The sequence below is a fragment of the Dromiciops gliroides genome, chromosome 2 (assembly GCF_019393635.1).
Source record: "Dromiciops gliroides isolate mDroGli1 chromosome 2, mDroGli1.pri, whole genome shotgun sequence".
Lineage (NCBI taxonomy): Eukaryota > Metazoa > Chordata > Mammalia > Microbiotheria > Microbiotheriidae > Dromiciops > Dromiciops gliroides.
This window is the reverse complement of record NC_057862.1, coordinates 405,316,574-405,342,546: the sequence shown is the minus strand read 5'-3', so window position 1 is coordinate 405,342,546 and position 25,973 is coordinate 405,316,574. Positions and strand designations below refer to the sequence as shown.

Sequence of the window (25,973 nt, the reverse complement as noted above, 5' to 3'; positions counted from 1 at the left end):
CCTTTTGTTCCTGGATATATTTGAAATAGTCCTAGCATAGCATAAAGTGTACACATGTTCATAATCATAATAAAAGTGATATATCTTTTATCTTAGTTTATGTCAAAAAAAGTTTAAAATTTCTTTTTGCTTGTCCTCTAGGGTTTTTGATTTGAGATATTTTTTAGAAAATGGACATCAATTTGCTAAAACCCAACCTTGAGACTGCCAGTGAAGGTGTTTTTATTTTTGGTGGGAGGGAGGGGAACATTTAACTGCAAATATGCTAGTGATTCCTTTTTCTTGAATTAATCTTTCAAACTTAGAATCACAATGAATTCAGGCTTATGGAGCCAAGAAAAAGTTACTTCACCCTATTTGGAAGAACGGATTTTTTATTTGCTTCTTCAAGAATGCAGTGTTTCAGACAAACAAACACAAAAGATTCTTAAAGTGCCAAAGGGGAGTATAGGACAATATATTCAAGATCGTTCTTTGGGGCATGCGAGAATTCCTCTTTCTAAAGGCAAGAAAAATCATATTGGATTAAAAATTTTGGAGCAGCCACATGCAGTCCTATTTGTGGATGAGAAGGATGTAGTAGAAATAAATGAAAAATTCACAGAATTGCTTTTGGCAATTACCAATTGTGAGGAAAGATACAGTCTCTTTAAAAACAGAAGCCGGCTAAGTAAAGGCCTCCAAATAGATGTGGGATGCCCTGTCAAAGTACAACTGAGATCTGGGGAAGAAAAATTTCCTGGAGTTGTACGCTTCAGAGGACCCTTGTTAACGGAGAGGACAGTGTCGGGAATATTCTTTGGAGTAGAGTTGCTGGTAAGTGTGACAAGTAATTTTGAAATGGGTAGCATGTTTTTTGTTGTTGTTTGTTTGGGCTTTTTGGTGGGGGAAAGGTGTTGAAAGGGAAAAATGTATAGTTAAAAATAAAATAAGATTTTTCACAAGACTAATGTGTTTTAATCATCACTCTTTAGGTTTGTACGTTTTCCCTTCAGGGATATATTGGGCTCTTTTAGGGCCTGATTGTTAGGACCAAAAAAAAGTAATGCTATCTATATTGGACATTACAGAATGATTCAATTTTAAGCTACAATAGAAAATGCAGTTAAACATAAATACAGGGGGCAGCTAGGTGGCATAGTGGATAAAGCATGGGCCCTGGATTCAGAAGGACTTGAGTTCAAATTCGGCCCCAGACACTTGATACTTACTAGCTCTGTGACCCTGGGCAAGTCACTTAACCCTCATTGCCCCACAAAAAAACAAACAAAACAAACAAAAACAAAACAAAAACCCCAAAACATAAATATAATAGTTAAAATTTTGTCTCTGAAATTTCTAATACATGTGCCCATTTAAAAAATGAATCCTAATAAAACTATACCAGAATTGCAAACTAATTGCAAACTGTATAAATTCCTAAATGTATTAAGATGCATCACTGATGTGTTTCTCAGACACTATTCTCTCTTGTTATATATGAATCATATAGACATTATATAAATCAGGAAGACCAGCGTTCAAATGTGACCTCAAACACTTAATAGTTGTGTGACTGAGCCTGGGCTAATCACTTAACAAGTTTGCCCTGGTATCCTGACTTGTAAAATAGAGATAATAATAGTACCCACCTCTCAGGGTTACATCAAATGAATAATATTTGAAAAGAACCCAATGCTTTACATATAGTAAGTGCTATATAAATGCTAATTGTTATTGTTGTTGTTGTTGTTATTATTATTACACATGAGCTGGTGTACAGGCATAATCTGGATAAAATTCTTTTCTGTAAACTGTAGTAGCTTGGGGCAGCTAGGTGGCACAGTGGATAGAGCACCGGCCCTGGAGTCAGGAGTACCTGAGTTCAAATCTGGCCTCAGACACTTAACACTTACTAGCTGTGTGACCCTGGGCAAGTCACTTAATCCCAATTGCCTCACTAAAAAACTAAAACTAAAACTAAAACAAAACTGTAGTAATTTGACAGTTGTCCCATCTGTGACTATCAGGGAACATGATCTTTAAATCATTTCTTCTAGGAAGGCAGAGAAGTAGCATGATATAGTAGAAAGAGCATGGAATTGACTCAGAAAGGCTAGATTTAAATTCTAATTCCTCTTCTCATGACTTGAATGGGCCTGGGCAAACTACTTAATGTCCTTGATCCTTGGATTCTTCCTCTGTAAAATAAATTTAGTAATACCAACCCTTCTCATGTGTTAGTTATGAAGATTAAAGGAGATAATATGCATGAAAAAACCACCTTAAAAACTGTGATTATATTACATACATGTAAGTTGTTGATTATTTTGTTGTAGTAGATTAGTTGTTGGTAGTTAAAACATGCTAGATAATTATGCAAATATTTATTACATTTGTTTACAAGGATATTGTATCTTACAAAGTTAAATGTCAGCTATACTTTTCAATTGCATGAGCTTTGCATTTTTACGATTTTGTGAATGGAATCATTTATATTTACCTGTTAATTATTTTTAAATTATTAGGAAATTTTTTTTTCAGAGTTCTTTTGATACTATCAAAAATATGAAATAATTCATCCATTTGTACATAAATGCATTGAATTGTATAACCATTACTGTATTTTCTCTCTATCTACAGACAGGCTTTTTACTTTCAGTCAGGTAACTCTGTCTTAGCTTTAGACAACTGCTGCATATTTTTACTTCTTGCATTTGGACTTTTCTAAAATTATCTCTCATATTACCTGTAGTAATTTTTTCTCTCTTTAAATGTAGGAAGAAGGTCGTGGTCAAGGTTTCACTGATGGAATTTACCAAGGGAAACAGCTTTTCCGGTGTGATGAAGATTGTGGTGTCTTTGTGGCTTTGGACAAATTAGAGCTTATAGAAGATGATGACAATGCATTGGAAAGTGATTATGCAGGCCCACCTGACATGATGCAGGTTGACCTTCCTCCTTTGGAAATAAATTCCAGAGTTTCTTTGAAGGTTGGAGAAGGTATAGAATCTGGAACAGTTATATTCTGTGATGTCTTACCAGGAAAAGAGAATTTAGGATACTTTGTTGGAGTTGACATGGTAAGAAACTCTAAGGTTTAATTTTGGGAGAGGTTGATTGTATATTAGTTGAATGGCCCATCTGCTTATTAAATCGACAAGAAAACTACCTATTCAGTGTTTACGGTGGAACGTCTGTGGGGTGTTTTCTGAGTGCATCTGACTAAAGGTGTTTTCTAAGTGTACCTGACTTTGGGGGATTTGAATATTGAAAGAAGTCAGGAATGTAGATTACATAATGAGTCCATTCTACCTAGTTGTGACATTGATTAATACCTCTAATTTCATTTTTTCCAAATAGATTTGTGCCTATTTCATCAAACTATATTGTTTCACTTTTGGGCCAAGAATGTAAACCTCTGTTTGTTGTGTTATTGAGGCATTTCTCTACTTTTTTGGTTAAGATTTGGCTTTATTTACCGTTATCTGTAATATAATACACTCCCAGAGTCAATTGATCACAGAACCAGAAAGAACTATGCTGTAGGTATTATGGGATTATATATAAGATAAACATCCTCCCCAGGAGGAACTTATTCCCTGTTTGGGGAAGGAAAGCTGAAATATTTGAAATGATAGAATTGTTTCAAAGTATTATACCCCCATAATTCCAAATAAGACATATGATTACTTTGATAGGCTTGTGATCTCATCAGTCCTTCCAGTAGTGCAGATCTTAACACATTTGTGCTCTCTCATATTTTTAACTTATTTATGTTGTGCTATTATTTGTTATGTATTGAATATTAAAATTCAAATTTTATGTTTAAATTTACATTTTAAATATTTAAAAGTAATGAAAAGATGTTAAGAGTTCATTAGAATAGGAAGAATTATAATCAGAAAGTTATTTCTGGAGGAGGGAAAAAAATCTAATTTTGGAAACAAGTTTTATCCAGATTACTGCTAATGTTATATGTTAAAGGAGAACATGGTTATTCAGAAATATGCTATTATAATATGAAAAAAGTATTTAGTTACCTTGCCTATGGGTTTACAATAACAGTTCTTGTATTGTATTTTCCAAAGTGGGCTGATAGTCTTATAAACGCATTTTATATTTCAACAATTTTCCTCTTAAAGCGCAAAAGATGAAATTATTTAAAGAAAATTTTCTGTGATAACATAAAACTGAAAATTTGAAATTCTGTATTCAGCATTTTTTTAAAAATAGGAAGTTTGGGGGGCAGCTAGATGGTGCAGTGGATAGAGCACCGGCCCTGGATTCAGGAGTACCTGGGTTCAAATCCGGCCTCAGACACTTAACACTTACTAGCTGTGTGACCTTGGGCAAGTCACTTAACCCCAATTGCCTCAAAAAAAAAAAAGAAAAAAAATAGGAAGTTTTTAATATGTTTCTATTTTCTATTTCTAGGATAATCCTATTGGAAATTGGGATGGAAGATTCAATGGAATACAACTTTGTAGTTTTGCAAGTGTCGAAAGTACACTTCTGTTGCATATCAATGATATCATCCCAGGTATGCCTTATATATTTACAAGACAGCCTGTATATTGAAACCCATAACCTCATGTAGCTTTACAATAAGCACATACTTCAGCTTTTATTTTTTATTACAAGACTATAATTGCACAGAAAGTTTTTCTGTTAACATAAAAAATGGCAAATAATACTTTTACTTTTTAGAAGTACCAGGTGGAATGTATAGCTTTATCATTCATCTTTCCTTATGTTATAATTATATCATGTTTAATTATCCATATTTCTATAAGGATTTTAAGCTTATACTTTTTGTAAATCAGAAACAGCCCAACTTATGGCGCATGCTGTCTCTCTCTCTCTCTCTCTTCCACACACACATTCACTCATGGTTGGTGGGAGGAGAAGGGGTGGGGATAGTGGAATGAAGGAAGGAATTTCTATACCAAGTTCTTTTACCCTGGTTCAGATCCTCTTAGGGCCAGCTGTGAAGTATTCTGGGCATATCAAATGCCTAATTATAAAAATATTAACTAAGTCTAAATCTTGCTATTGGTATAGTCTAGAATGTTATCTTTAATGTTAACATAAAACCAGAGGTTGAGAGTATTTGTTGATGTATATCCTCTGGTTCATGAATAAAAATAGTTGAGGTCTAAAAGATGACAAACCCTGCAAACAGGGATTTGGAGTTTTAGCAAATGAGAGCCCTTGGATGTACTTGGCATGGAAAGATTTGAAGGTTACACAGATTACTTAGTTAGCTACACTTCTTCATCATTTTAATGCCCATTTTCTGACCATATTATGTGTGACCCTAGGCAGGTCAAAAGACAAGTCTCAGTGCCCCTGCTAACTCTTTTAAATTATAAGTTGCAGAGAATATGCTGATGTGCATTTGCAGAGAGTTTATCTGTGACTTCCCTATACCAGTGAAGTTTCAGGATCAGTCCCTATCCCTATTTCTAAGAAGCTGTTCCTATAGTGATATTTTGTTTCTAGTTCTCCTGTGATTAATAAATAGCACCATTTGGATAGACAAGCTGAAGCAATTTTTATTCCAGTGGCCCTAATGCTATTTTTGGCAAGGCTAAAACTTTTAAATTGCTTCTCCATTTCTTCTCTATGCCTCAGTTTTCTCATTCATGTGCTGGAGGAACTGAATTAGGTAATTATTAAGTTTTTTCGGCTGTAACTTTATGACACATTCTGTGATTAACCCTTAATGTTTGGTCATTCCTCTTCTGTTGGATTGACAAGTAATATTTAATGAGGCTAAATATGGGCAAGATCTTAAAAAAGACTGCAGTATTTTTCACTGTGTTTTTTTAAGTTACAAAGGGACATGTATTAAAATTAATAGGAGGTGAGACAAAAGGTTGCTGTATCCTATTTTTGCTTTATAGGCTGAGATACTTTTCTATACTTGAATTCTTCAGAATCATTTTTTACTCTAATAATTAGAATCTTGGGTATTTTCTTCCCTGTACTTTTGCAACAAGAATTTTGTATTAGACCAAAATGCTGTTATGCATTTTATGTTTTCACTAATGATTTTTGTGTTTAAAAGTTATGTAACTGGGGCAGCTAGGTGGCACAGTGGATAAAGTACTGGCCTTGGATTCAGGAGGACCTGAGTTCAAATCCAACCTCAGACACTTGACACTAGCTGTGTGACCCTGGGCAAGTCACTTAACTCTCATTGCCCTAAAAAAAAAAAAGTTATGTAACCTAGAAATGTCAAATGTAGATCTTCTATTTTGATATGGCATTTATTTAGTATTTTCTAATAGATAATCATTTGTTAAATCCCATTTAGAAATTCTAGTAGGATGCTTTATGGTTTCTTCAGAACAAGTGTGCAAAATATAAAAATGATAAGTAGTGTTTGTGGATATCTTTAATTTCACAATGATTATATTCATGCTGTTTTGGCCTACCATTATATCAATAGAAAGGTGAATAGAAAAATCCCCTTTGCAAAGTACAGACTTTGAGTTGCTTTTATGGTAGTGATGATGGACTGTTTCTGATCCATCCACTCTCATCTATCCTGTCTCTCTTGTGATCATTGGCATGCATTTCTGTGATACCTGGCTATAAGTCTGTAGCCATGGAATAGGGCAAAACCATATGAGTCAAATCCATGACCAACCATCATTAGTATAATGATTATTTTAGGTGGTATAAATGAGATCTGTTCATAAATAAACAGGGACATTTTCATTGGTTGTCCTATTATCACCTAATTAGAAAGATACAGTGATATTAATTATAAATAGCATTTATAGTGTTCTAAGTTTTGCAAAAACACTTTTCTATAGTCTCTCATTTGATTTTGATCCCCCAAGAATCTGGTATAGTAACTGCTATTGTTTTTCTGATTTTATATATGGGAAAACTGAGACTGACCTAAGGTCACACAGGTATTTTCTAATGGACTCCGGAAGATGGAGGACCTTCCTATTTTATCCTTTCTATGGCTAGTTACTTTTTTGTCTATCCACACATAGACATTAGAAACTTATAAGAAATAGGCCTTTAAAAAACAATAGGGTTTGCCAAAGACAAAAGAATAGCACACACAATTATGACCATATAAAGACAACATTGAGAAGTAAAATATTATGGGAAAAACAATGGCAGTGTTAATAATGTACTGTCATAGACATATTATATTCCTCCTTTCTGTTAATTGCTAAACGAATTTATTGATATTTCTTAATAGTTATTGATAAAACTCCTCTGTAAGGGGGCTCGTTGGAAACTGTCTTTTTTTCCGCAAGTCACTGAGCATGTTAAGCTCTGTGCCAGGTTTTGTGCTAAGCACTGGGGATTTACTGAAGCCAAAAGACAGTTCCTGTTCTCAAGGAGTTCATGCTCTAAGGAGGGGAGACAACATCTAAGCAATTATGAGAAAACAAGAAATATATAAGGACAAATTGTAAGTAATTAAGAGAAGGAAGGGACTAGCATTAAGGGGGGTTGGGAAAAGCTGCCTGTAGAAGCTTGGATTTTATACAAGACTTGAAGGAAGCCAGGGGAGGCCTCTAAGAGGAGCATGACAGTTGGCCATGCTGGTTCTGCTAGTAGCTTCAAGGAAGCACCTGGCTTCCCAAACAGATGCAGCCCAAGGAGCTGTCATGTTAAAACAAAACATAACTACATTAAGAAAAATAAAATGATGAAAGCTGAACAATAATTCATCATTAATGCAAAAGTTTTTTTTATGAGAGCCTGTAAGTACAAACTGTAAATACAAATTTTTCTTAAGTTCTAGTAGCTCTGCTATTTGATCTTATTAATAAACAGTCAATAAACACTTACTATGTGCCAGAGATACAAATAGAAAAAAAGAAGGGTAGTCCTTCCCCTAATCTAATGGTGGAGGGGCAGCTAGGTGGCATAGTGGATAAAGCACTGGCCCTGGATTCAGGAGGACCTGAGTTCAAATCCGGCCTCAGACACTTGACACTTACTAGCTGTGTGACCCTGGGCAAGTCACTTAACCCTCCTTGCCCCACCAAAAAAAAAAGAAAAAAAAGATAACCTAATGATGGAAGACAACACACAAAAGGAAGCTGAAAGGAGTTGGGTGATATACCAGGAGTAGGATACCAAGGCTTATGAGATCTTACGAGATGATGAAGTTATTCCAACAATGAACTTCATGGGGCTTGTTGGAGAAGTAAGTTAGAGAAGTCCCAAAGTAATATAACCAAGTGAGAAATGAGATACATGAATTGAACTCTTCTTCTTAACTGGAGGTTTGGAGTTCAAAACCCCAAGCACCAATTAGAGAGGCAGAGAATAGTGATGAGGTACGATGAGATCTTGCAGTTTGTTGAGGTTATTCCAGTAATGAGACATTAAGCCCATCTCAACCAGAATGTAGTATTTCTAGTTAAATATACACATATACTTTTATTAAAGTTTTTAATAGTAAGCGATAAATTGAATTAATAAGGCAGAATGAGTTAGGGAAAGTGTGTCAGCTTTGAAGTTAAAAGGACCTGGCTTCACATTCCAGTTCTGTTACTACCCATGTGACCTCAGTCAGATCACTCCCTCAGTTTCATTATCTCTAAAATGAAGGCTGGACTACATGAGCTTTCTAAAATTCTTTCCAGTTATAAATCTTTCATCCAATATTATTCTTTAAGAATACATGGTTAATTGTGAGCTTTCTGAACCAATTCAGAAAACATGTCCAAGGGCTTACAGCACACTTTTTTTTCCCACTTTATCTTATGGAAATAATTTTCTGACTGGATTTTTTTCTTTTATTGCTAAGAGAGGGAAAAGCTGATTTTATGAAATTTAACCCACCTTGTTTAAATTTCTTTGATTTTTTAAATTTAAAAATGAATACATATTGAGAGAATGAATACATATTGAGAGAATTAGGAACCTTAGGAATTTGCCCATTTTTAATATATTTTTTAAGGAAGAAAAAGACACCCAAAGTTTAGCTCATGTATAATTGATAGTGTTTTTCTCCAAGAATACTCCAAGTATAGAAGAAAAATTTGAATTCTTTTTTATTCTGCATCATCTGTGTTTCTCTCAGTATAGTTTTCCATATTCCAACTTGGTTTGAAATGTAAATCATCCAAGATTTCTCAGTAGCAATTAACTGTATTTCTTTGCTACCCTTTCCCCCAATTTAACATTTATATTCCTGTTTTGTACTTTTCAATACATCTTGCTCTATACAATATTTTTGTTTTTGTTGACCTTTAAATAAAGAATTGTCAAGTCTTTGTCTGGCGTTGCATTAATAAATGTTGAATACATGCTTTCTTTGGGAATCAAATGTCAGACATATGAGCTGCACCTATATTTGTCATCTTGTGAGACAGGGGCTATCACAGCTCTCATAGGAACAGCCAAGAGAAAGGAGAGGAAAAAAAATATAACAGTTACTGGGGTAATTACTATTATTACTTTTAATTGTGTATGTTTATATATAATGTGTATGCTTATGTGTAGTGTACTAGGGATTGACTAGCTTTTGGGGTCTTACATCAGTTTATTGTCTTTAATAGTATGAACTACTTATTCTCAGTCAATTTCCCTGGCATATTTTGAAGCTTGTGACTTTCTTATATTTTCTGCATTTGAACATCTATGATATGCCATGCTGTTTACTACATTGGGAAAGATCGATTGATATTGTACTTAACATTTTTTTCTCTTTAATTTGTAATAGGCTTGAAATAAGCTACCAGTTTAATTTGTGAATTAAAAGAAATACTCTGCTGCAATTTACTTAAAAGTTCAAGCATCTAGTTGAGGCTAATTACTGTAGTAAATGCAGTGTGGTACTTTAAAATGTGTATTTTTTTCTTCAGTGGAGAAATGACCAACCATTACTTAGAGTTAAGTAATACAATATGATTTCCTTTTATCCCATTTTAAAAAGTGGCTTCTCCTTGTGTTAAAGTATACATTGTTTCCCATTTTTTCCTATCTTCCAAAATCAACCTTGGGTGATACGGTTTGGGCTGACTTACAGCTTTATCAGGTATGATTTTTAAAGTGTTATAATACATCTTGGGGAATGTGATATAGATTTTTTCAGGGACTATATTTTCATATTGGCTTTTCAATACCTTTTCAATATATTGAATATTTGATTCAAAATAGAATGTATGATTTTGTATTGGTCTTGGTGCTAAATGTGACTTTGTAAAACATTAGGAAATCTGCTACACAAAAGTATTATTGTCTTTGGATGCTAACTTATGTGCATATGTCTCTGTGTTTTACATATTACATTTATATCTATATTCACCACACATAATTAAATTCTGAATAATTTTAAAATCCTAAACTATGCATGACTTTTTATTTGTAATTTTAAATACCAGACTGAGCAGGTTTACAAATGGCTAAACTTTGAGAAGGTGATGTTATTATTAAACTGGATGAGTTTTGGTTTTTTAAAAAATTTGAGTAGGATTTACTTTTTTCAAACAGTTATAAAGTTATGTGCCAACCACTTGCTAAGCTAAAAGAAAGACAGATCCTGCTTCAAGGAGCTTATCAGCTAAAGGGAGAAGGCATATATAAAAGGAAGCTAAAAGAGAGGAAACGAGAAGGTGGTGATGAGGTAGAATACCAGGGCTGACGAAATCTTGAAAGTCCCTAGTAATGAGCTTTCCAGGCCATGGACGGTGTGAGTCAAGTCCAAAAGTAGTTCAGCCAGGTGAGAAATGAGATATCTGAGCTGAGCACACTCCCTTAAATGGAGGGTTTGGAATTCATGGCCCCACCCTCCAATCAGAGAGGCAGTACAATTTAAGGATTAAAACATGGTTTAGTGGAGGGAACACTAGATTTAAAATCAGAAGACCTAGGTTCAGGTCCTTACTTTGTCCCTTTGTTAGTAAGTATAAACCTGAGCAAATGACTTCTCTTCTTTGTGGTATTAGTTTCTTCCTTTTCCATCTTTAAAATAAAGTTAGATTGAATGAACTAAAATTTCTTCTAACTCTAACTTCTTTTAATATACTTTGGAGGTAAGGTACTTTTTGTATCTTTAATGGCACCCATAAAATTAAATTTGTGACAAATTTACAATATATTGACTTTTGTCTAATCTCCTCTAAAAATAGCTTTACTTGATTTTTACTGTTTTTGCTTCTTAAAATTGAAGACTTGAAAAACATATCTAATGTTTCAGATAGTGTGACACAAGAAAGAAGGCCTCCCAAACTTGCATTTATGCCGAGAGGTGGTGGGGATAAAGGTTTATCCAGTCATAGTAAACCAAAGTCTACAGGTATGTTTTAATAGAATGAGAGTTTCTTTTCACATGTGATTCTGATGTTAGAGACTAACAGAGGTCAGGATTGAGTTACTTATTCTTAAGCAATACATCCACATTTCTGGTAATGCAAGAAAACTTTATGTGGAATTTTTGACTTGAGGCTAGGGTCTTTAGTTATTTTAGTAGATGAAAATGGTCACTGGGGCCTAGGTGGTAAGGGATACAGCTATTGCTATTGAACATAATCAACTAGGTCAGGTTTTAAGATCTATCAATCAAAATTGACTAATTTTGAGTACTTTTGACTTAAAAATTATGAATACAATTTGTAATGATAAATTTAGTGGTTTAAAAAATTATTAGTAACTTACATAGTGCTTTATATGTATGCAGTATTCACTATGTATTATTTTACATAAGATAAAGCATCTTAATGATAATCATATTAACTTTGCTTAACAGATAAATTCTGGGCATTTGGAATGTATATGCCTTTTCCTTTCCAAACATATCTAGCCACTTACCACAGAAACTTCTTCATACTGTATTCCTGTTGGGTGTGTATGTGTATTGTGTATTTGTGGAAGTGTCATTAAAAAAAAACAAACAAAAAACCTCTTAAGTATTATAGGTACTGCTTGGGTGGTAGTTACATATCAATTAGCTGAATCTTTTAAAATATTGAAAAGTTGCATGAGATTATTAATAATATGGGTTTGGGTGGGTATATCAGCTAAATAATGCTATTTTAAAACATTTTAGAGGAAAGTATATTGTAAAGGTACTTTGGGCTACAAAAATGCTTCAAAGTGTGTTAGAACTCGTATGATCTTGCATTCTATATGATATTGACTCATCTATAACTCAAATAGGATTATGAGACTTTTGTCTTGTGTGTTAGACATTTCATTACTCTTTAATAGCCTCTCTTCTCAAAAAAATAGCCTCTCTGTATATATGTACATGCATATATTAATTATATTTATATATATGCTTAATTGTGCTGATCAAATGACAGACTTCTAAAGTACCCAAACTGAAACGACTTTGTACAGTTATTGACTGGTTTATAAAAAAAAATCAGATTTTTAAATAGATCCTGGAAATTTTACTAATTTTGACTCCTTGAGGTATGTTCCTCTGCAGGATGGGAATCAGACAGAATTATGCTATGAAGTCTTTTCAGCATTGCTTGTATAATGTGCTGCTTTTCCTTTAGTGTATGAAGAAACTAAAAAAGGAACTTTATAACTTATAGTTTCAAAGGCTTTTAAAAAAATTAAATGAAATCAGTTACTGAATCTTTTCATTTCAGTGTACCCATAATGATGAAATAGGTTATAGAGAAATTGATGAGCATATAGTTTTATGTAAATAAGAAACTGTTTTAAAATAAAATTCTAATAAACCCAGTTTCTTCCCCTGATATTAGGAAAGATTGACTTTTCCAGTGAAAAATTATATGACGAAAACAATTTAAAAAACAATTTGATTACAAAATAACGCTGATCAGGTTTTTCTTAACTCCCTCCTCCCATGTTGACACTTGGACATATGCTTTACCAGTGAGTCATTGCATCTTTACCAATGAATAATTTACATATGAATCATTACCAAAATGGTAGTTTTAAAACTAAAAACAACAAAATAATGTTCTTTGTATATCCATTGATTGTGTAATTGGTTGTTGATTCTGTATGTATGTGGATCTTTTCTTTCTTTCCTTTAACCAAATCTTGGAGTTTTAAAAAGGAACTTCTCTTGTTCCATAGGATCTACCTCAGACCCTGGAAATAGAAGCAGATCTGAATTATTTTACACCTTAAATGGTGGTTCTGTTGATTCTCAACCACAAACCAAATCAAAAAATGCATGGTACATTGATGAAGGTAATTTGGAATTTTTTAAAGTTTTTTTTTTTCTTGTAGCAATCCTATCCATCCTTTAGCTCATTAGGGTGGAAAATAGAGTGACATTTTCCCTGCATTTTTTTTTCAGTTAATGTAGTTTTTCATAAACAATTTGACTAGGCCACAATGAAAATTGTATTAGTATTTATAAAATGAGAATACTGGCTTAGATTTGGATTACTTTTTTTTTTTTCAGGGCAATGAGGGGTAAGTGACTTGCCCAGGTCACACAGCTAATAAGTGTCAAGTGTCTGAGGCAGGATTTGAACTCAGGTCCTCCTCACTCCAGGGCCGGTGCTCTATCCACTGCACCACCTAGCTGCCCTGGATTACTTTTGAAATTAATTAAGGCAATATTTTAAGTATTCAGTAGTAATTTTGTTTTCCTTCTTTTTTGGCTTATTTATTCAGGGAGAGGAAAATCTAAATAAGTAAGAAATACACACACATACACACACACACACACACACATTTCAGCTGAAGACAAATTTTGAATATTGAAATAAGAATAAAAAAATACAGAATCTTGCAATATTGTCTAAGCCAAATCACATTTTCTCCAAATTGGCACTACATATAAGTCTTCTATTTCATGATTAGCCCATAAGGTGAGTGTGTTGGACCAGTTAGTATTAAATAATCACAAGCAGGGGCAGCTAGTTGGTGCAGTGGATAAAGCACCGGCCCTGAATTCAGGAAGACCTGAGTTCAAATCTGACCTCAGACACTTGACACTTACTAGCTGTGTGACCCTGGGAAAGTCACTTAACCCTCATTGCCCTGCCCTTCCCCCCAATAATCAGAAGCAACTGATCCTATAAACAAACTCAATTATTATTTTGATCTTATTACTGAAATAATTTTGTTTTCTAGTCACCATCATTCTGCAATATTAGAGGATTTATCTCAACACTTCAGAGAAGTCAACCCCACCCTTCTATTAGAGGCATTAAATTTCATGCCTACTGCCCACCTGCCACATTTGAATCAGTAAATCCAAAAGCACTGCTCTTCTCTTCTGTAGTATGTTTCATGGACAGAAAGTCTCTTTGTTGGGAAGTAATAGCTATTTTAGTTCCTGTGTAGGGCTTTTTTTTTTTTTTAACTTTGGTTGTACCTACCTTTCTACCATATAATGAGTTTATTCATAACTCATCTAGATGGCATTACTTCAGTTTTTAAGTGCAGTAATATTTCAGGAATATGGGAACCATGTGGTAAATAAGTCACGATTGTTTTTAGGAGTTTGTGAAGAAAGAAAACTTTGAAATATTTGTTCATGTGTAATTCTGTTGAAAGTTTAAATCAGCATAGATTTCTTTCTCTTTTGGAAGATCATTTTGCATGTTCAAGTATTAGGAACCAAAACTAATCTATAAGATGTTTTATAAATATACCTTAGCTATTCTAATTTTGCTACTTTTTAGCAGTACATTTTGAATACTTTTGTAACAAATAAATTACATTATTGTATATCAATAGTGTATGAAAATAAATTTGATTTTGATTTAATTTTCTCATCTCTTTTTCTTTTGTAAGATTTGTTAATGTTTTTTCTATGTAATGATCATTTCCAAGGGTAAGAAATTTTAATAAAGCTAAATGATTAGTCCAATAATTCAAGGAAGTTATATTCTTTTGTGATTTCTGTGATTTTTATCACAGATCCTGACCCCCCCCCCAAAAAGAATTCCTCATCTTAGTGCTCGTTTATCTGAGTTATACTAGAGTTAATAAGTCTCTATTTTCTGGTAGAGTAATGTAGCTTACCCCAAACCATTTCTTTCACTGTTTGGTCAAATATAATTAAATTCATAAAAGGTAATTTTATTTTTAAGAGGATGAAGTTGAAGATATGAAATTACATACCATACACACACACACACACACACACACACACACACACACACGCACACATATTAAACAAACCAAACAAAAAACCTTCTTAAATTTGTCTTTAAATAGAAAGGAATCCTTTGAGTTTTGGTTGTAATATAATAGAATTATAGTAAATTATTTTGGTTTCGTGTGTAACTGTGTGTAAGAAGTTTTTCTGTCCAGTGAATTCAATTATAGAGGGTATGAAATATTGTTTAAAGATGTAGAAAAATATATAATATTCTTGAGCTGGTTTTCTAATTTAGATAACTTATTTTTTATAGTTGCTGAAGACCCTGCAAAATCCCTGACAGAAATATCTCCAGATTTTGGACATTCTTCACCGCCTCTGCAACCTCCTTCTATGAACTCTTCTACCAACGAGAACAGATTTCACTCTTTGCCATTTAGCTTGACAAAGATGCCAAATACCAACGGAGGTATTGGGCACAGTCCTCTGTCTCTGTCTGTTCAGTCAGTGATGGGAGAACTAAACAACTCTCCTGTCCAGGAGAGTCCACCTTTGACTGTACCTTCAAGTAATTCACATGGTCTTGAAGTAGGCTCGTTGGCTGAAGTTAAAGATAATCCTCCTTTCTTTGGTGTAATCCGTTGGATTGGTCAGCCACCAGGACTAAATGAAGTATTAGCAGGACTGGAACTGGTAATATGATTTGACCCACAAAACCTATTTATTCTTGTCTACATTGGGCTTTATACAGAATTTCTTATTTGTTAAAATGGGCAAATATTACCTATAACCATGAAAATGATATGTATGTATGTATGTATGTATGTATGTATGTATGTATGTATGTATGTATGTATGTGTGAGTATGGTCATCTAAAGCATTTTTTTAAAAATCCAAATTTAATTCTTTTTTTTTTTGCTACATATGTGCTCAGGAATGTAAATTAATTTTAGTATAGGCCTAGGCAATTACAGTTAGAAAAGTAAATACATTATACCATTCCCTCCCTTGCCTTGGCAATCCTTTTTCCCCACCACATTCCCCAGAAAGCCACAGTCTAAACCATCCTAGTATGCATTCTAAAAACAAATATAAAAAACCCAACCAAACCCAACTAACAACTTTAGATTATTCACTTAAAAAAAAAAATTGGGTCAGGAGGATGAGATTAGTCAATAAAGCACAAGTCTCAATTTATAGGATTCTTGAATGAGGAAATATATCATAGAATAATAAAACAGTTATAGAACTCAGGGTAAGGTAAAAGTTCAGTTTAAAGAAAACTTGGTGAGACATTTATCTAAGCTAAAATCATCTTAAGGGCATTTAAGGATGAAACTAGGAGGACAACAAAGATTTCTATAGCAAACTTTTTTCCTTATTAGTGACCATAGAGCCACCATATTGTGACTTTAACACCAGTTCTCAGTGTGCTAAAGAGTAACCACTTCTTGTTGACAAATAAAACATTCAGTAGAAATGTTTTTTAAAGGGTCTTGTCTAACAAGGTTTCTCACATGCATATATCAAAATTATGTGAGATTCCTTGAATTGTGTATCAACAAAGATAACTTTATTCAATCCTCTAGTGATGCTTGCTAAAGGTGTTTGCCACAGTCATGGAGGATGTCCAATGCAGAGTGCAAATGGAAGAGAGATTTCCTATAGATGGTGAGATATTCCAAATGCTCCTGTTTGGGACAGTTTTATACTGATAGCATCAAGCACTGGAACCTTGCTGAACCTTCTAAATGAAAACAATAATCAACATAAAAGGATTCAGTCTGAGTATCTTCACAGGAATAACCAAGTGGATGAAAAATGTCTGTTGTCCAAATTGATATGCAGTTGGTTTGGCAACAATATCTACCTGGTATTCAGGTTGATATACTGTGGATAGATATTGTAGCTAGAGAGTAAGCTGGGCCCAGAATCGAACAAAAGGGTATTGTACTGGATTGCCTTTGCTTGTAATGACCTCAAGTTTCTTCTTGAAACAAAAGATGATCTTTTAATTTTAAAATCTTATTTTTATTGTCATTTTTTGTTTTTATATCACTTGTTTTTGAATTTTATATTCCTTTCTTTTTCACCAAGGCATTCCCTGTACCTCAGAATTTTGAAAAAAGAGGGGAAAAGGCAGTTTAGCAAAATCAACCAACATTTCAACCGTGGCTGATAGTATATGAAATTTGGTCATAATTACACAACATTAAATTCTTCCCATTTACGTTTTTTGTAATCATTGTGCATATTGTCTTCTTGGATGTTCTTACCTCACTCTGTATCACTTCATATAAGTCTCATTCTTTTTTGAATTCTCAACATTTGTTATGTCTTATAATACAGTAATATTCCAAATAACTCATTTACCAAAATTTGCTTAGTCATTCTTTAGTCACTGAGTCAACATATCAGTATTCTCTCAGTGACACTGAATAGCAGTGAGTCATCAAATATGAGTCTTCAAAGAATTTAAGTTATAGGAATCGTCAAATGGCAATGGAGAGGTGCAAGGTGGACATAAGTCCACCATCAACCTCTGACCAGTGAAGAATTATAAGAGAGTTCTCAGAAAGAATGTTATCAGAGAGATATATGGTCAGAAAAAGAGGTAAACAAATCATGGGTTAAGAGTAAGGGAAAAATCAATGAATAGCCCAAATGATTCTTTGGTATGTCACGAGATTTAGACAGAGGCTCCCAACATGTTATATACATTCTCCATGCAGTGTATATGCAAGATATATAAGAAGGCACAGATAAAAGTCACATAAAATGAGGTGTGGATGGGTTGCAATCTGATTTTTGCAGAGAATATACATATGGAAATCACAAACCATCAAAGTACAGCCTAGTGAGTTGAAGTGAACTATTTTAACCTTTTCGTCAAAGGCCATTTTAATTACTTTTAAACAGTAAGATCATGCTTGTTGCATGATCTAACTTTCTGATTTTGGTAATAATTTCCCGATTTGGAATTCTATTCTTCATCTTTCTTTTAAGTTTACTCTTTCTACTTTGATTGTCATGAGCAAAACAGTAAACATTGGGCCTAATTCTCCAACCTATGGATCAGAAAGAGACTCCTTGTCACCCTGTACAGGTATTCCCTCTAAATGGTTTCTTTAATAATCAGGAAAATTCAGTCTTTTCTCCATTTATTAATTTATTCATCCATTCAATAAATGTTATTCACCTACTCTCTGCAGAGCACTTCACTGAGAGTGAGGAAGTTTAAGTAAGACATGACTCTTGCACTCTAAGCTTATATTGTAACTGGATATATGATGAACATCTGTAATGTACACTATTATAATTATATTAGACAATTACAGTGCTATGTGAAATCCTAAGGGAAAGTCATTTTTCCATAGTGAGAATCAGAGACATGTAAGACAAGTCAGGGCTAAAGGTTGAGATTTAGGAGATCTTTTCATAAATAAGATTGACAAGGGACAAAGTGTAGAGAGTGAAAAAAGAGGAGGGCTCTAGAAGAATTGAAATTTAAGGGATCAGGAAGAAGGTGGTAAAATAGGAAGGGAATAAGAAGATTGTTGGGTAGGAGGAGAAGCAGTAGAATATAGTGTCTCTGGAGCCAAGAGAGGAGAGTAGCAAAGTTGGGAACTTGTCAACAGTGTCAGAGGTTGCAGAGAGTTCAAGGAACATGACTGAAACATTTGGACTTGGAGATTAGAAATTATCACTAATGACCTTTTCAGAGTTGCAATAAAGCAATGAGAGAGAGCCCAGTTATAATGATCAAACAGAGACTGGGAAATGAAGAAATGGAGACATTGGCAGTAGGCAACTTTTAAGAGATGTTTATTCATGACTGGTAGGAGAGAGATGGCATGGTAGCTAGATGAGGTAGAAATCAAGAGAAAGGTATGGGTTTGTTTTTTTTAGGATTGAGGAGACCTTGGCATATTTGTAGGCAGATATGAAAGAACCAGTGAAAGAGAGATTGAAGATGTATGATAGAGATAGTAACTGCCAAAACAAGGTCCTAAAAGAAGTGTGAGGGAGTTAAAAGGCCACAGGTAGAAAGACTTGACCTTAGGAATAGGAATACCTCTTCTTTTGTGACAGAGGGAAGCAAGAGAAAACAAGTGGTGGTGCTGACATGTTTTTAGTGATGAAAGAGAGGAATCTCCTGGAAAGGGCATTCTCTTGTGAATATAGTAAAGTTCCCATCCCAATAATGGTATAGTTTCTACTGTACCTGATAGTAATAATCCCAGAGAATAATTCTAGACATATGTAGAAGGATTTTTCCTTTTGTTACATGTCTTAGATGGGAGAATCTGAGAAATACGACTCATTTAAGGGCTCATCTTTCCTTTTTCCTTTTTAATTCATTTTATCATTGTGTCTTTGAAGAAAGTAATGGCTTCATTTTTTACCCCCTTTGGGTAGTGGGAGAAGACATTCAGTAGCCCAGAGAAGATTCAAGTCTTCCTTTTAAAAATAAAGGAAATGATGGGTTCATACTTGTCACTTTTAAAATAAAGACCTTAGCCTCAGTAATGTCTTAAACTCCCAGAAATAATCATCCTGATGGAAATCTCAGGATCATTCCCATTGAATCAAGAGCAAAATAAATCAAAAATACCAATCAACACTATCTAGTTCTTTAACCATTTAACCTTTGTACATGAAGAATAATTCACCTCTAAGCTTATTTTATTTCAGGAAGATGAATGTGCAGGCTGTACGGATGGAACTTTCAGGGGTACGCGCTATTTCACCTGTGCCCTGAAGAAGGCGCTGTTCGTTAAACTCAAGAGCTGCAGGCCTGATTCTAGGTTTGCCTCACTTCAGCCAGTTTCCAACCAGATTGAACGGTGCAATTCTTTAGGTATTTGCAACCTTTTAATTTATTTCCAGTTTGGAATTGATTCCATTTTCAGTCTCAGGATTTTGTACAGTAGTTAGAAATGAAAATATTGTAGCCAATTTCTGGTTAACATTAATGTACTTTTTAAATCAGTATTAACAACAACGAAATCCCTCTATTGGTTCATAGTGATTACACTTTTAGTTTTTCTAGATGAGAAATTAATTTTTCCAAGATTTTAACTCTACATAATGGTTGAGGACTTTTAAAAATCAAGAAGTGTTTTGTTTTATTTTTTACTTTTACTCTTGTTCTTAGTTGTTTAATTTTAAGTAATTTCAGAAGATTGTAATGAAAATTTAGTCTTTTTTACACCAACTTCTTTGTCTAAATGAATTGCTTATTACAGAGTAAGCACAAACTTTGAAATAAATTGGTCTTAAACTAGAAAGTTGTTTTTGATTTATTAACATATAAGGCATGTCTCTTTTGTTAAGTATTGCAGTTTTCTGAAATTATCCCTTGCCTAGCTAATAACTAGATAGCTTTAGTTATTGCATAGATACTGCAAAGTACTTCATTTTAAGAGTTGAGTGGGTGCAAGAAAAATGTTAGGTTTTTTTACCAATAAATGTTTATGAAAAGCACTTTTAAAAAAGCATATAATAAATTCAACATGTTACTTTCAGAGGTGTCTTGCTTGTTCTTTTCCTTCTCAGTTTCCTTCTGTTAGTTTCATTTCATTAAGAAAATGCTTTAGTGACAAAAAATACAACAGTTGTATTTTGCAACAGCTGAAACAATTCTTTTTGCTTTGGTCAACAAAATAAACATTTGTAAAAGAGTTTTACTTGGCCAACTTTTGCTGTTGCTATATGTATATAATCTTAAAAGGTTATACATTAATTACTAATTAAAATTGGGAACTGGTTGAATATAAAAAAGGGCAGGGGGGGGGCGGCTAGGTGGCACAGTGGATAAAGCACTGGCCTTGGATTCAGGAGGACCTGAGTTCAAATCCAGCCTCAGACACTTGACACTTACTAGCTCTGTGACCTTGGGCAAGTCACTTAACCCTCATTGCCCTACAAAAAAAAAAGGGCAGGAAACAATTACAGGTTTTGTAAACTGAGCTAAATAATGCCAGTAAAGCTCATTTTTAACTTTGGAAATCTGGTTTCCATAGTAGCTATGTAGCAGTGCATCAAAATGTAGTTAAGAAAAATGAAAGTGTGGGTAGAAACAAACAACTCAATTATTTTTTGAGAAATATTTTCATGTTGATTTTATCTTTTCAGCATTTGGAGGTTACTTAAGTGAAGTGGTAGAAGAGAATACTCCACCAAAAATGGAAAAAGAAGGTTTAGAGGTAATGATTGGAAAGAAGAAAGGTATCCAGGGCCATTACAATTCTTGTTACTTAGACTCTACCTTATTCTGGTAAGTTTGAAATATAGTTGAATAACAAAGGTGATAAGTTAACGATAATATTAGAAGCAGTACACACTACACTAAGGGCAATACACACCAAACATTTAATTCTCTAAAGAATAAACAAGTACTGTCATCTCTGTGTACATCAAACAGTGAGGCTTGCAGCAGTCCATTTGTTGGTATGTAGTAGGTTTTTTTTATGGGGTAGAACCAAATCTACAAATAAACCATTCAAAAGATTTTAGGGCTAGGGTCAAATTCAAAAATCTACCAAGAAATACAATAGAACTACTGTGATATTTGTACAGTGAATTGATTTACTTCTTTTTAGCATGTGATGATTATCTTTAATTAGTTCTCTGAGAGAACTATCATGGTATTTAGAATTGAAAGGAATGTTAGAGAACATATAATCTAACCTGATTATTTTACATATGAGGAAAAAGAAACCCACAGAAGTTAAGTGATTTGCTCAAAATATTAAACAACAAAGCCACAGTTTAAACCAATCTAGAGTGATTGTGGCTTTGTCAGTCTTTGGTCTAGATTAGTACTTTCGTCAAAGTTTTTCGGCCTATTTTGAAATGACTAGATCTTGTGGTTCTCCTTGTAATTGTTATACCTAATTATCTTCTTGCCTTGTGGGCAGTTTTAAAAAACCCCAACAACTTCAGTATTGGCAAGCGTTATCTTTCTCACTGGATCTAAAAAATAATTTCCATCCTATTTTAATTTCTTCTTCCTTCCTATTTTTTAGTTGTTTTGTCCTGGCAGGACCTCCTGGGGGATAAGAGGTCTATTCAAATCTTCACAATCTGGCTGCAGTTTACTTTGCCAGCCATATTTAGCTCTGTTCCCTTTTCACACTTTACATTCTAGGCAGTCTGGATTTCTTTCTAACTGTTCCTCAGGACTGTCCTGCAATTTTCTGCTTACATGCATTTGTATAGACAGTTTTACCTATACCTGGAATGTTTTCTCCACATCTCCATGTATTGAAATCCTCTTTTTTTTTCCCCAAGCCCCAGCACAGGTTCCATTTTTTCCATGAAGTCTTCCCTTAACCCCCTAGCTATGAAAGATCTTTTCTTTCTCAGATTTCTTACATCATTTTGTCTGACTCTTTTCATTTATCACATTCTACATTACATTGTATTTGGGTATATGTTTTTTTTTTTAATTTAATTTAATTTTTAATTTTATTTGCGGGGCAGTGAGGGTTAAGTGACTTGCCCAGGGTCACACATCTATTAAGTGTCAAGTGTCTGAGGTCATATTTGAACTCAGGTCCTCCTGAATCCAGGGCCAATGCTTTGTCCACTGTGCCACCTAGCTGCCCTTAGGTATATGTTTTAATTCCCTTCCCTCATTAGCCTGTAAACTCATTTTCCCCCTAATCTTGACCATCTTCCATACTTTCCTATTTCTGTTGATGGCTCCATCTTCCCAGTCACCAAGGTTTTAAACCCCCTAGTCTTCCTTGACTTTTTCTTCGTTCAAACTTTCCCTACAATCAGTTGTTGTCTTGTTTAGTTTTACTTCCACAACATATCTTGTACCTTTCTCTTCCTCATTTACATGATTACCCCCCTACTTCAGGCCCTTGTCAGCTCTTAGCTAGAGTACTACAAAAGCTCCTTATTGGTTTCTCTGCTTCTGGTCTTTCCCTTTTCTAATCCATTTTCCACACAGCTGCCAAAGTCATCCATTTGAGGTACAGGTCTGACCATGCCATTCAGCTGTGGGAGAACCTCAAGTTATCCCTGTTGTCTCTAGGATAAAATACAAACGATTCAGCTTGGCATTTATAAGACCCTATAATCTTCTTCTTCTTTTTTTAAAATAATCTGCTTTTTGCTTGCCTTTTTAGCCTTATTTCAGACTGCTGTCTTTTACCAAATATGTTTAGTCTAAACTAGGCTACCAGTTTTCCCCCATGTTTAACAGTTATCCTCTTCCATTCCCATAAGTTACCCCACAAGCTACCCCTCATGCCCAGAAGGTACCCCCATTACATCTCAGTTATATTGCCAACCTCCTTTATGAAATTTTTTCTCTGATCTAACTAGTTGTTAGTGCTTTTTCCTTCCTCAGTTTACCTTTATTATGCTTATTTGCTTCTGTGTGGTATTACCCTCAATAGAGTATAAGTCCTTCTTAGATAATTGGAACTATGTGGATTTTGTCTTTGTATCCCTAGTACCCAGATGGTATAGTGGGTTGTATGTAGTAGGTTTTTGTTGGATTGTTATTTGAATTGAGGGTATTAGGCAGTTTTATTTTTCAAAACTTCATATCTCCAGTTCCTAACACAGTGAATGTTCTGCATAAAGTGGGTACTCTATAAATTATTTAAATTAAATTGAATGATCTCCTGGGAGTTTCAGTTTTTCATGTTTGAAAACACTAGTGTTTAATAATGCTTTACTTTTTTCCTCTACTTTATATTCTGCTCTTTCACTTTTTATTTTTGCTTTTAGATTCGGTTTGTTAGTTCTTGTATTAATGTTTCTGCATGTTGAGAACCCACAAAAATGCATTTTTTTGTTTATTTTTCAGCTTATTTTCTTTTAGTTCTGTTCTGGACACTGTCTTACTTAGGCCAAAAGAAAAGAATGATGTAGAATATTATAGCGAAACTCAAGAATTACTGAGGACAGAGATTGTAAATCCTCTTAGAATGTAAGTACACACAGTATTATAGCTTAATATCTTGCCTTTGGGATAGGTTTTTGGTTGCTAACTTTTGTATGGTAATTAACTACTCCATGATATTATGTAATATGGAAGGGAAAAGAACCAAATTCTATCTTTTTTGCAGTATATTCTAAAATTAATATATACTTTTTTTGGGGGGGTAGGGATATACTGGATTTTTTTCCCTTTCTCACCAAGTCTGGAAGTGCAGCAGTCTGATCAGCTGCTGATCAGCACAGAAACTTTGACCTGCTCCATTTCTGATCTGGACCAGTTTGCCACCCCAGCTGAGGCAGCAGCTTGGTGGCCCTCTGTTCCCAGGGGCTCACCATATTGCTGTCAGACTTAGTGTAGATATCTGTTCAGCTTTAGCCCTACTGCAGCTCACAATTCCCAAGCTCAAGTGATCCATTAGCCTTAGCCTTCCTACTGTCAGTGATTACAGGAGTGTGCCACCATGCCAGCCCTAATATGTATCTTTTTAAAAAGTGTACTTTGGTCATCCCACTATAAATTATCTTGGTGTTCTGATTTCTTAATTCTAATAAAGTTAGTATGTAGTGTACCATTAAATGATTTAAATAATCTTAATGGAATATATTGAACTATAGTGATTATGGTGGGTTAAGGAAAACTAAGATGCTTAGGATTATCACTTTATCATCATACCTGTACATTTATTAGTAGGAATAGTGTCTAAATGAAGCAGATAAATCAAATTGCATTTAAATTTATTGTACTTAATTATATATGGTGTCCCAAAAAGTCTTAGTTCAGTTATGAAAGCTTAAAACTGCACTAAAACTTTGGGGACACCTTTTATGTAAACGATTAGGGCCACAGTGAGAAAAATATTATCTAATATAGTACCTAACTATTAACTCATATTAGAAACAGATGAGGTTTTTTTAATTATGACATTTTTGTAAGGAATAGATTTATTACAATGTAACATTTTTATAGTTATGAAATTTTTCAATTTCTTGGTACATGAAATATAAATATGCTTTTCCTTGGTTATAGGAATTGTTTGTATTGTTAGAAGTAAAAGGAGATACCCAATAAAAGTTTTCAATGACTGGGGAGATAAGTGGTATGTGAGAACATCTAAAGTAGGACTTTGAACTTATGTATAAAACATTTCTAAAAGTTTTAATTTTCTTAAATATTTTTTCAAAGATCTTTCTCCTTTCCTTCCCATTCTCTTTCCCCCCAATTGAGAAGGCAAGCAAAATAAAACCCTTGGTACAAGTGTTTATAATCAATCCTAAAACCTTTTTGCATTGGCTATACCCCCCAACATTATTTCTCTATACTCTGGGTCCATCACACCTCCTTGTATAGATAACCTATAAAACTCATCTGTGTGTTTGTGTGTGTGTGTATGTATATATATACACACACGTATATGTTTGTATATATGTATTAGTATATATATGAGTATACATGTGTATTCATAGAGATACTATTTATTTGTATGTGTCTATCTGTATCTTAGACAGACATGGCAAATGGGCAATTGCCTGAGCCCAGAACTGAAGAAGAAAAAGAGAACAGGTAGTTGCTTTGGGAAAATTGCAAAGCTTTTAATGACCCCAAGCTTCTTCCTGAACTTAAAGGTCCATTTTTTTTTTTTTAAACAGCAGTAGTCTTTCAATGATGTTATATGCCCATGTGTCATGTATCCAAAGAATTGAAATTGAGGATACACTCTAAGGGAAATAAACTTGCTGCAATACATTATAAACAAAGAATTATAAAGAAGGAATTATGGTAGGATAAATGACTTAGAGAAAGTCAACAGTGAAATATATGATTCAAAAGGTTGGGCTGATTATGTAGCAAGAGTGAAGAATTACTGATGAACAGGCAGAGTGTAATGCTGACATTTTCCCACAGTCTAAGCAATGTGAGAAAAAAACCTTCAGTACATTGGGCAAACTTATGTGAGGATATGGACCAAATGTTGCATGAATTAAGCAGGC

At 34.0% G+C, this 25,973-nt stretch overlaps 1 protein-coding gene across 3 annotated transcripts in view; it reads left to right on the top strand.

The window, feature by feature from the left end:
* Positions 1-25,973, top strand: part of CYLD (CYLD lysine 63 deubiquitinase) — a 66,748-nt gene that overhangs the window by 17,310 nt on the left and 23,465 nt on the right. The window contains exons 3-12 of one of the 3 annotated variants that reach the window (XM_043982175.1): positions 306-816; positions 2,760-3,062; positions 4,417-4,522; positions 10,001-10,009; positions 11,171-11,269; positions 13,030-13,146; positions 15,330-15,709; positions 19,713-19,878; positions 21,156-21,297; positions 23,851-23,973. In XM_043982175.1, coding sequence (XP_043838110.1) covers positions 313-816; positions 2,760-3,062; positions 4,417-4,522; positions 10,001-10,009; positions 11,171-11,269; positions 13,030-13,146; positions 15,330-15,709; positions 19,713-19,878; positions 21,156-21,297; positions 23,851-23,973 — 1,949 coding nt within the window. In that variant the 5' untranslated portion in view covers positions 306-312. The remainder of the gene's footprint in view (positions 1-305; positions 817-2,759; positions 3,063-4,416; positions 4,523-10,000; positions 10,010-11,170; positions 11,270-13,029; positions 13,147-15,329; positions 15,710-19,712; positions 19,879-21,155; positions 21,298-23,850; positions 23,974-25,973) is intronic. The other 2 variants (XM_043982176.1, XM_043982177.1) reach the window with 2 other exon arrangements.